This window comes from Paroedura picta, chromosome 12 (genome assembly GCF_049243985.1).
Source record: "Paroedura picta isolate Pp20150507F chromosome 12, Ppicta_v3.0, whole genome shotgun sequence".
NCBI lineage: Eukaryota > Metazoa > Chordata > Lepidosauria > Squamata > Gekkonidae > Paroedura > Paroedura picta.
The window spans coordinates 37,733,808-37,745,942 of record NC_135380.1 but is presented as its reverse complement, the minus strand read 5'-3'; the positions used below and the strand labels follow the sequence as shown (position 1 = coordinate 37,745,942).

At 46.8% G+C, this 12,135-nt stretch overlaps 1 protein-coding gene across 7 annotated transcripts in view; it reads left to right on the top strand.

Annotated features, from left to right (window-relative positions):
* Nucleotides 1-12,135, top strand: part of ASTN2 (astrotactin 2) — a 754,634-nt gene that overhangs the window by 464,854 nt on the left and 277,645 nt on the right. For all 7 annotated transcript variants that reach the window (XM_077305065.1, XM_077305063.1, XM_077305067.1 and 4 more), the window contains one exon: nt 9,299-9,449. In XM_077305065.1, coding sequence (XP_077161180.1) covers nt 9,299-9,449 — 151 coding nt within the window. The remainder of the gene's footprint in view (nt 1-9,298; nt 9,450-12,135) is intronic.

The following is a 12,135-nucleotide window of genomic DNA, read 5'->3' as shown; positions in this document are numbered from 1 at the left end:
TTGTGTTCCTGCATGGGGGCTGGAACAGTGAAGTTCCCAGCGCGTAAACAGTCTTTGAGACTCCTCCTGGTAGAGAAAAAAATTGCAAATACAAACCAACTTCTCCTCCTCCTCCTCCTCCTCCTCCTTCTGCCCTTCCATCTGCTGGTATAAGAAGATAGCGGTGCAATTAGAAGCCTTTTGAAGCTTTACTTCCTTAGCTTTGGTGGAGTTACCCCACCTACCATGTCCCCTCCTTCTCATTTCCTTTTCCTCTGTTTTAGTGTTGTAGAGCTTTGGAATAAGAGCCTAATCAGAAGATTCATTCTTCCAAGAAGAGGAACAATCTTCTTAAATCCATTAGAGACCGAACTCCAAAGACATGCAGACTTGTTGGGTTCCCACTGACTGGTCTCAGTTCTTGAAATAGAAGATGGCCTATTTTTGGACCTCACTTTTTACTACCTGAAGGAGTTTCAACACAGTTTACAATTGCCTACCCATCCTCTCCCTACAACAGACACCCTGTGAGGTACGTAAGGCTGAGAGAGCTCTGAGAGAACTGAGACTGGCACAAGATCACCCAGCAGGCAGCACGTGGAAAAGTGGGGAACCAGACTATAGGTTTCTGTTCTTAACCACTACTCCACAATTAATCACAATGCTGGAAGATGCCAGTGACCTTCTGGGTACAGACTCATTAGTGAAGGATAAAGCTCCCTGGCCAATGTTTTGTGAAACACAGCTTTAGAGACCTCCCCGAAACCAAATATAGCTATATAGAACACTTGAGGATCTGAAAGTAGATATTTTGCAAGGGAACAGTATTTTATTTTTCTTTCCTTGTGATCAAATCTTTCTATCTCTGACACAAACATTAAAGTCTCTCCTTTGAGTGAAACTGACCTTAAAGGGCATGCATTAGCTGCAGAACTTATCAGCATCTGTTCTCCATGTTTATTCTCAGCATAAATCCAAGCAAGTAATGTAGGCTTGACAGGATAAAATGAGATCAGCTGTAGGGAAGCAGCTGCAACAGTGTTGTGTTAGCAAAAGGGTGAAATTGTAGCAGGCAGGTGATATCTTTTTTTGCACCGGCAACAGCACTAACCAACAATTGGAATTTTTCTGCAAATGCAGTTCTGTATCCAGACAGCATAATGGTTTGAGATGTTGCAGTGGGCCGTGCTGCATGTGAAGTCTCGTTTCTGATATATCACCTTGAAAGGGTGACACAACTTGGAATGCAGTGGCTTTAAAGAGCACCGGAGCTGAGGAGAACGGTGGTTTTGTGCAAGAGATCTCCAGAAAGATGTAGACACTATCACACATTTATCTGGGTTGCAATAAGGATTTGACGCCCAGACCTGGATAACGCAAGCTAGCCTGATCTCATAAGATCTTGGAGGCAAAATACAGTTTGCCTTGGTTAGTACTTGGATGGGAGACAATGCAAGAAACCCGGGGTTGCTACACAGAGACAGGCAATGGTAGACTACCTCTGCCTCTTACCTTGAGAGCACTACAAGGTCACTATAAATTGGCTGCAAGTTAGGGGGGGGGGTTGATCAGCAGTTGCTTCATTACTGACATTTTCAGACTTCTTAAGTACACCCTAAGCAAAAGTCTAGAGCAGGGGTAGTCAAACTGCGGCCCTCCAGATGTCCATGGACTACAATTCTCATGAGCCCCTGCCAGCGAATGCTGGCAGGGGCTCATGGGAATTGTAGTCCATGGACATCTGGAGCGCCGCAGTTTGACTAACCCTGGTCTAGAACAGGGATTCCCAACCAGGAGGTCAAGGACCCCCAGGGGTCCTCAGGAGCTCTTGAGGGGTTCTGTAGTCTTTCTCCTCCTGCCTTAATGAATTCAGCCGCAAGCTAGGGAATGGGCTGCTTCCATTGCTTCCCCTCCCACACTGGTTTCTGCAACCTGCAGCCTACTCAAACCTCCTTCTGTCTCTTTCCCCTCAGTCCTCCTTGACCTTGTATGTTAACACATGAGGTGATGTCACTTCCAGGGGGCGTGGCAGGGACTCCCTCGTGGTCAAAAGTTTGAAAAAAGTCTGGTTTAGAAGCATTCCTGAGATAATCTGGAAACAAAAATATTCTGGAACATAGTGTCTGCAGGCATTGGGTTGGATCCAGGCTAAATGGAAAAGAGTTGGATGCTAATTCTATCCCCTTCCTCTGAATTTGAGAGTCCCTGCTCCCATTCCAGGAGGGTTGTAGACAGGCATGAGGATTCATTACTCTGTGTCTCCAGAATCCCACAGTCCCCAGCTTGAGAAAATACTGTCCTGCTTCTTGCCAAGGCGGCTCTTCATGGAGAAGGGAATGGATTCAGGCTTGGAACTTTGCAGTCTTCTATCTTTGATTTGGGCCCCAGGGCACTTCCTGAAACCTCAAGTACCAGGGCCATTCCGCACAACTTCAATGTTGCAAAAGGCTTCCAAATTGTAAACGCTACTAATTTGCAGTTATGCACGACGTCGCACACAATCTGCCACACTCCTGAAACAGTCCCGCAAAAAGCGATTCGTTGTAGCACTTAAAGGGAAATCCAGAAAAGTGGATTCACCCTCCAAAAAGCGTTACACTCTTGCAAACAATCTGCAACAGTAGCGAAAAATACCTGTGCGTTCCCATTGTTGCGGTTCCAGCCAAGTCCCTCCCCCTGGCTCTCTCCTCCGAACTTCCGGCCAAGCGATCACCATTTTTTTTCCTTGGAGCGAGCAGAAAGCAACGAACTGGCGAGCCTTCATTCACCCAGCGAGGCTTCTCCGGCTACAGTCCCTCCACAGAAGTGCTTTAAAGCTTCCCTAAGTCACCAAGCACAACACAGCCCCATTTGCAAGTTCCCTTTATTTTCGGCCGAAAATCGCGCCCGTGCACGGGGCAGGGGGATTTTTCTTTTCACTCGGGGGAGCGTGGTAACGATGAATCACCAGCTCACACACCAGCTGCCAGCTAGATGGGTCTCTACGTTTGAAGGAATCAAGGCATATTCGTTGCAACATGTGTTTTTCTTTTTTTTTTTAAACCTGTACTTAAAGGGAAAGGGGCTTTTCGGGAGCATGATAACGGCCACCCATTGGCTGTTCATTTGATTGATGGCCAGGGGCGGGACAAAGCACAGAAAAAATCGCTTCCTTTCTAGCGATTTTTGGCGAGACTGGAAACCTGTGGGAAACGATTGAAACGCTACTGGATTCCACTACAAAGGCAGGTATGCGTAACTCAGAATTGCACTATTAAAAATAGCGTTTCTGCTATCAGGAAGCAATTGGCAACATTGGTCCTTGTGTGGAATGGGCCCCAGTTTGCACAGACTTCCGAAGGACTGCATTTCTTTGCTAAAAATAAAAAGTGTTTGCTTTGTGCTTTAAAAAAAATGACTTGCTGCAGCTCAAATGTGAGTGTCTTCTTTGCATTGAGGTTTGGCGTGATTTTGGCATGATCTGGTATGTTAATGGTGGGAAACCTGTGAGTGTCGCGACTGAGGAGCATGCCTGAGGGGACACAAGAGAAGGTTGGGTAGGCAGACCTGAGGATTTCCATCCCTCGAATGCAGATTATATCACAATATGTTCTTGCAGGCATCAAAACAACTAGCTGCTTTTGGTATGCTTAGGGGTACGTGCTGGCACACAGCCTCTGAGCCAGCCCTATAATTCTATACAAATATGATATTTGTAGATTCATGGGAAACAAACTGCTCCACAGAAGATCCCTGGGGCAAAGAATGTGCAAACATTCAAAGGCATCAATTGAGAAAGGCCTGGAGTGTGTCCTTTCACACCTCCCTGGTTCCTTGGGGCTCAGCAAACTTGCCTGTCGCCTTCTCCAAAACAAGCTTTGTTCTGAAAGTCCTCCAGGCATGACAGGCAGCCCTCCCTGGTTCGCTGTCATCGGCTCTTGACAGGCCCTTATGTTTAAATAATAAATCTTCTAATGTGTCCGAGCTCTCTGTGTAAGAAGCCTCTTCCTCTTTGGCAGAGCTAGACTGCCAACTTGTTCGTCTCTGTTGAGCACCCAGTTAATATTTCATACCTTTAGCGCCTCGTTGATACTTGCCAGTCCTTGGCTTTGGCAGTGGTAGAAGTGATAATTTGCGGCTTAGTGACTTGCAGCAGTCCCTCCCAATAAAATCAGAGTCCAGTGGCACCTTTAAGTCTAAAGGTAAAGGTATCCCCTGTGCAAGTCACTAAGTCATGTTGGGATGACGCCCTCTAGCGTTTCTTGGCAGACTCAGTACAGGGTGTTGCCATTTCCTTCCCCAGTCATTACCGTTTTACCCCCCCCCCCCCAGCAAGCTGGGTACTAATTTTACTGACCTCGGAAGGATGGAAGCCTGAGTCAACCTTGAGTTGGTTGCTAGGATCAAACTCCCAGCCTCATGGTCAGAGCTTCAAACAGCATGTTGGCTGCTTTACCACCCTGTGCCACAAGAGGCACCTCCTCCCAATAATATCAGAGTCCAGTAGCACTTTTAAGATCAATAAAGATTTATTGAAGGCAGGCATGAGCTTTCAAGTGCAAGCACTCTTCCTCAGGCTAAGAACTCCCCCAGGTACTGGATTCTACTGTCTTCTTTATGTTGGACACACTTGCCCTCACAGGGCAGGAGTGGCCAAACTGTGGCCCTTCAGATGTGCCTTCCATGTTGCAGGCTTGAAGGATCTATCCCTCCTCCCAAGTTAGTGATGAGGCTGGGGCTCAAAAGAGAGGAGTAATTAATGGTTCTATCCCAGGGGTAGTCAAACTGCGGCCCTCCAGATGTCCATGGACTACGATTCCCATGAGCCTGGCAAGGGCTCATGGAAATTGTAGTCCATGGACATCTGGAGGGCTGCAGTTTGACCACCCCTGTTCTATCCTAAGCAGGACTGCAGCCTTCTAAGTCCGCTCTTCTGAATGCCCTTAGACAGGGGTTACGCTGCTTAGGAGTCCCCAATACCCCACATAGACACAGCTACATTGTTTCCTGAGTAATGAAACAGTGCTATGATAATGGTTTACCAAGATGCAAGCCAATATTCTTGGTATATCTTCCAAAGACCGTCTGCCAACAGGGAAGTTAGCAGGTAAGATGAACGATGTCTTAAAAAATGGCAACGTACCCAGCCTAAAATCTTTTCTTCATTGGGAGAAGGGGAGATAATTCCCTGAGCCATTTCTCAGCATACCAGGAAATAACATGATGTGCATTTACAAAGAATGGCTCCTCCATGGCTACAAGGACTTTGCTTTTTATTTATCAGTGGAAGCCATTTTCTCATGTCCTCGAGCTTTCGAGTACGTTTATGCATCACAATAAACTCTTTATAAACTGTTTGATCAAGCCCCGATTAGACTGTGCCCATACATCATTGGATATCATGCTGTAATAGCCCTCCACAACTGGATTGTCTCATCCACACACGGAAAATCCAGTTGCAAATTATTGCAGTAGCACAAACATGGCACAATGACCAATGATGTGTGGATGCAGCTTTAGCTGAGATCTCTAAATGCAAGCAGCTCGATAAACCAAGGTCTGTTGGTTATCATTGAAATTGGCTTATCAGCCGAGGGCTGTAGCTGGTTTGGGACGAGAAATCCCAGTTTATGCTATTTGTGTTCTGTTCTGAGAGTTGAAGCTGTAAACCACAGTTGTAGTAGCATAGCTACAGAGACAGTGATCTAGGAAAGGCACTTTTTTTCTGTCAGGAGCGGAAAGGAGGCCAAAATCTGATGAACCAGGATTTGCTACATAGGACTGGTGCACGGACCAATGCTCGTGGCATATTTAATCAAACCACGGTTTATCTTGAGACATGAAATGTTCCTCTTGCCCATTATCTCATTGGTCCGGGACATCAAGGCATAGCCTTAGCTTCTGTTTAAGCATAGCTTCTGTGCTGTTCTTTCTCTTTTGAGGAAAGGGAAGATGAAGTGAATTGTTTTCCAAAATATGGACCCTGCCATTGAGAGGTGGGGCTTGGTTCAGTCATTAGAGCAGCCTTTCTCTCCTTATTTACTATTGAGAACCCCGTGAAACATCCTTCAGACTTTGTGAAACCCCCAAACTGCCTGCATTGTGCAGAATATGGTTGGGAAGCACAGCTATGTACATGCCCACCTGGGACCTCTCCCCTCCCCACCTCTTCTAGGCCCATCATTGGCCATTTTGAGAGGGGGGCAGGTCGACATGACTATATATAGTCATACCACCCAGTAAATGTTTAACAAATTTAATTAATTAGTTTAATAATTAACTCCCACCCTTTCAGGAAACCCTTCCAGGGCTGTCTAGAAACCCCAGGGTTTCATGAAACCCTGGTTGAGAAAGCCTACACTAGATCTAGGCTGAGGACCAAATCAGTGTGGTGTAGTAATTAGAATGTTGGATGATGAAGACCAAAGTTTGAATCCCTGTACTATCATGGAAGCTTGCTGGGTGACCTTGAGCCAATCACACGCCTTCAGCCTCACCTCCCTCTCAAAGGTTGTTGTGAGGATGACATGGAGGTGAGAAGAATGGTGTAGGCTGCTTTCAGTCCCTGCTGGGGATAAATGGGATGGGGTATAAAGGAAGTAAATAAATGGACAATTGCTTGCAGAGACTAATTTTTATTCAAGATCCAGGAAGAGCCTTATTTTTCAAAGTGAATTTTATCTTGCCAATTGAGAGTGAGTGATGAGAAAGCTCTCCTTCTGAACTTGGAGCCGACCCAGCATTCATACAGTGGCTTGGTTCACACATAACTGCAAACCATGGCCTGGTTTTTTGTAAACATGCTTTGAAAGAACCTGAAGGCTTATTGCATGATAGCCCCTTTCCCTGCACTTGAATGCGGCTAATTCATCCCTACTGGATTCTTCCTCTAGTCCTTCAAACTGGGGGCATTTCCGCACATTAGCTAAAAGAGCGTCATGCCTGCGGAATGACAGCACAAAATTATATTGCGCCTCCCAGGCCCTCTTCACCTTTTTTTTTTTGTCTCACCTTTATCTGCCACCTTTTAACGCGTTTTACCCTCCTCACCTGCTGCTGGAAAAGGCGGAAGAGAGCAACGTGCCTTATACACATCACACTTCAACCTATCAATCAATCAATCCAAGCAACCAACCCCCTTTATATTTTGAAGCAGTTTAAAAGTCCTGCAATGCCCACTATTTTTTTTTAATTCAAACTTTATTTGTCTTTATTTACCACTCGGGGCACCCCACCACCTTCTCTCCCCCCTGCCACATCTGTCTCCATTCAAGGTATTTTATTTTTGGCATTACCTACATGCATGTCCACCTATTCGTTGCTCCAGGCATGTCACCATTTTTAAAAAGAAATTTATGTCCCTGGGAGAGGGAGGTGGGTGCAAGGGTGGGATGATACAGACAACTTTGGCGTGTTTGAGCCTCCAGGCTTTCCTTCTGCTGGTTGCCTGCTGGTTGCTCTCCGAGCGCTAGCACTTGTTAGGGTGGTGAATCTACTTTATGTGATTCCCAGAGAAGCACTTTAAAATGGAGGATGTAGTGAGCTATCAGCTGGCCAGATGCTGGATGTGGGCGACATCATGTGAAGAGGCCGGAATATAATGCCTACATTCAACTGGCATGATGGTACATTTAAGGGGTGAGGAAGTCCCCTGGGAATCAGCTGTTGCTTGGGCCCTTGGTTTACTAGACCAGCACATACCACAGGTTGCTGGCTTGGATGTTATGGCATCACTGTGGTTTACCCAAAAAGCCACAAAGAATTGTTGTGCAAGTTGGGAAAAAGGATAGAGGAGGGAATCTATACATGATTCTTGGAAGGTTCCTTAAAGGCTTGGGGTCACCAGAATACAAATTGACATGGCAGCTGGACCTAGTCAGCACCATTTTTGACCCGCTTGTCTCCACCAGGGGCGGGTGAAGCATACCCTCTTGTCATGTTCCCTGCAATCAGCAGAGCTAAACTGATTCATAGTAGGCTCAATCTTGATTCCCCAGTTTTTGGAAACGCTGCTTACACCAATGGAAATCCAGGACTGGATTTTGGAGAACTGAACTCCTGGTGGTTACTCTTACACCTTGGTTCAAATACATCCCCACTGAGCTGTGAACATCCTGCCTGGCCTGGTGCAAATTGTCCTCTCTTCCCCGCTATCCGTAGAACAAGAATAAGTGTGGCCAATTTAAGACTGTTCCGATAATTAAATAAGCAAGGCTGCTGTTTATCTGGCCAGTGAGCAACAGCAGTGGGCTCTGCCCTGCAAGAAGAAAATAAAGACTGCACAGGGCAGTAAATCATGCCATCGCTACTTAAGTGTTCCTCACTCTGCCAGAGACACGGTGCTCCCCTCCCCTGGCATGTGCACATGACATACGAGCCCCTGTTCACTTTCGCCAAGGAGTGACGTACATATCTCTCTAGATAGCTGCGTACCTGAGTCTGAGCAGCAGAGCTGGCAATATTTTGTTTAAGGCAAATGAACAAGCCAATGTCAGCGGGCAGCTGTCACCTCCCTCTCATCAATTCAGGGCACAGAAGCAACTTCCCCTCGGGGTGAAATGCAGCAAACAATGCACGGCTCAACTCTGGAGTGTGCGTTTGGCTGGAGGCATTGTGGGAATTGTTCTGGTGTTCTGGCAATATACAGCCCAAGGTCCACCCTATGGTAAAGGTGCATGTGCTGTACTACGTCACTGTGGGGGGCCTCACATGACACAATGCTATTTTCCCCAGCCACCCAAAAAATCCCTGCACTTCGAAGCCTGCGAAGTCTCACTGTTTATGCACTTGGAACTTCACTGTTCCAGCTCCCATGCAGGAGTACAAACTGGGAGCGGATGAGGCACACCGGGCCAAATGCTCTCCCGTGTGGGTGCAGGAAGAGGTGGGGCAACCTGCCATGACTAAAACTCCAGCCTGCAGCCCGGCAAGAAACCTCCAGTGTGTAAACCAAGGGTAATCAAACTGTGGCCCTCCAGATGTCCATGGACTACAATTCCCATGAGCCCCTGCCAGCGAATGCTGGCAGGGGCTCATGGGAATTGTAGTCCATGGACATCTGGAGGGCCGCAGTTTGACTACTCCTGGTGTAAACAGAGACAGCTTTCAAATTCAGATTTATCGATATACAGCTTCATACCAGGTACTGTGGAGACAGCTTGAATTACATACTTCTATCTGGCATGCAGGGTGCCCCCATGCCCCTTCATGTGCTCAAATTAGGCACGTGTCCTCTGAAATGTATGGCAAAGCACCCCTTCCAGCATGAGTGTCTTGAATCTCTTACCTTTGAACCCTCTGACCACTGGGCTGGTTTTTAACAGTGCCTTTCTTCCCCAAGGGAAGAAGCAATGCTGTCCACCTACTTTGAAACCATCAACGACCTGCTCTCCTCTTTCGGGCCAGTCCGAGACTGCTCGCGGAACAACGGCGGCTGCACCCGCAACTTCAAGTGCGTGTCGGACCGTCAAGTGGACTCAACGGGTTGTGTGGTACGTACGTCCTTTGCGATGGCGGGATCAAACAGCTCATCGTGCTAGAAAAGTTAATGCATAGGGCGTGTGGGTCCCAATTAGGTTGTGGCGCCTTGGATTCTCATTTGCGCAGCATAATGGGATGCGCCTAGGAGCGTGAAAGTGTTCTGCGAAAAGACACGCCCGTGCGTGTCCTTGGTCCAGTTGCTGCATATATAGGCAGAGCTGATTACTTCAGATGTTAATATTTTAGTGGGCAGGATACTGCTTTGGAATTGGCTTTCACTTTGCAGATCATTGCTTCTGAATCGCATGGTTCTATTTCCTCCCAGTCGCGCTTCAAGAAATGTGGCCTGGACACTCATAAAATTTCTTGAAGTATAGCTGTGTGTGTACACTCATGAGGTTGCTGTTTGCAACCCATCCTGTTCCTTTAGAAACTTTTAATTCAACCATTCAGGGGAACGATCTAACAGTCACTCTAAAAGAATAGTGGTTAAACAAGGGGCTAATCTAGCAGTCACACTAGGAGAATAGTAGCCATTCGAGGGACTGATCTAGCAGCCACACTAGAATAGCAGCTATTCAGGGAAATAGGAGAATAGTGACTATTAAGTTTGTCAACTTCTAGGTAGGGGTTGGAGATCTAGAAGTCTTTGGGGAGGGGGATGGATGGATGGATGGATGGATGGATGGATGGATGGATGGATGGATGGATGGATGGATAGATGGATAGATAGATAGATAGATAGATAGATAGATAGATAGATAGATAGATAGATAGATAGATAGATAGATAGATAGATAGATAGATAGATAGATAGATAGATAGATAGATAGATAGATAGATAGATGACATTTGCACGAGTGACACTAATAATCTTAATAAGCTACGGAAAACAGATCGGCTTTGCCTTGAAGCTTCCAAACAGTGTGGAAGAAACATTTTCAATGAACAACGCGCATAAACGCTTCACTGGTTGTGGATATGGAGTTCAAAGAAGACGTTCATTGGAAAAGAAGGATGTTTTACAAGGAAGTCCGGGAGCTTATTGCAGCTGCTGGTTTGAACCCAGCAGTATGGCTTTCTTGGAATGCCAACTCAAAGAGGCCACCTTCACAAACATAACTGATTTATTCACAGTTCTAAGAACCTGGCTCATCTCTAATGTTTTATCTGGACTCAGAGAGAAATCAATCTATCTATCATCCATCCATCCATCCATCCATCTTTATAAACCATGTTTCTTTTTTTCCCATCCACTGTCTCAACGCTCTGTGTTGGGTTTTGTTTGCCACCTTTTCTTGTCAGATGATGGGCTTCCCAGAGATGGGCAGCAAAACTGTTCCACCTCAATTCTGCATGCCCCCAGGAGGAAACAGCAGCATCATGCCATTTTTTTGAAGGTGAGGGGCCTCACCAGCAGATGTAGCTGAGAAATGGCATCCATGTCTCTCCGTCTTTCTCTCTGTCTCCCGGTGTTGTATGCAGTGGTGCCAGTGGAAATTTATATCCACTCATTCAGCAGAACAAGCCCTTTCCCCTCCGGTACAATGGTGGATTGCACCTGCATTGCAGAATGGACAAAGCATCTGAGTAGCAAGTGTTAGTGGTAGGAGGGAGCTGGAGGAATAGGCAGACAGGCCTTTCCTCTTCCACCGTGCAAAGAGAGGGGGGCAGAACGGTAGAACCTAAACTCCACTTCTGCAAGCAAAGGAGTTGCTGCTGGGAAAGGTGGGGAGAAATTAGAAACAGAGCCCCTCCATTTTAGCCAGGGGAAGACAAAGGACTTGACTCTGTGAATTGCAAAAGAAGAAGAGGAAACACCTTCATAGAGGATTTCCCCCCTTCCTCCAACTCACCCTTCAGCAGTTTGAAAGGGGACTAGAGATTGCTCTAATTATATTTTCTTAGAGTCACAGCTCTCAACCTCTGCATTCCTTCCTTGCTTCCTTGCTTCCTCGCTTCCTCCCTCCCTCCCTCCCTCCCTCCCTCCCCCCTCCCTCCCTCCCTCCCTCCCTCCCTTCCTTCCTTCCTTCCTTCCTTCCTTCCTTCCTTCCTTCCTTCCTTCCTTCCTTCCTTCCTTCCTTCCTTCCAGTAGCATTTGGGCTTGGCAGATGGGAGAGCTGATTCTGTTAGTCGTTGCAGAAAAGAGTTGCCTGTGTGAGTTGTGTCACGGTGAGGTTTCTGCCACCTGTGCTGTGCACTGAGCCGAAGGGCACCTGCTTCTGCTTCGTAGCATGAAGCAGAACCGTCTCCTATGGCTTTGGAGCAATTTCCGTTTCTCCTATTGTGCCTCTAGACTTAGTTCCTCTGAGCATAATCTCTCTTTTTCTCCTCACCTAACACATCACACCTTTTATTTTTGTGTTTTAGCTGAAACCAAATTTGAAATTTCACATTCTCTCTCCTGCTCCGGTTTCGTCTGCTGGGGGCGGGTGTCTCAGCACTTACACCATGACGCTTGCTGTGCTTTGGCTGAAGCGGAGAGGAAAACAGCTTGTGTGCGTGCACACACAGACACACACAAAAATGCAAGTGTTTTGGGTTTGCCATCTGGTCAGTTTTATACCTACCTCAGTCCTCCGTTTCCTTGCCACCTGGCTGTTTATTTTTGATCTCCGCTTCAGTGCTAGACAGCAGTGATTTCCATCAGCATGTGCAAACGTGTTTCTAGGTGTAAATGCAATGACTTGGTTATGA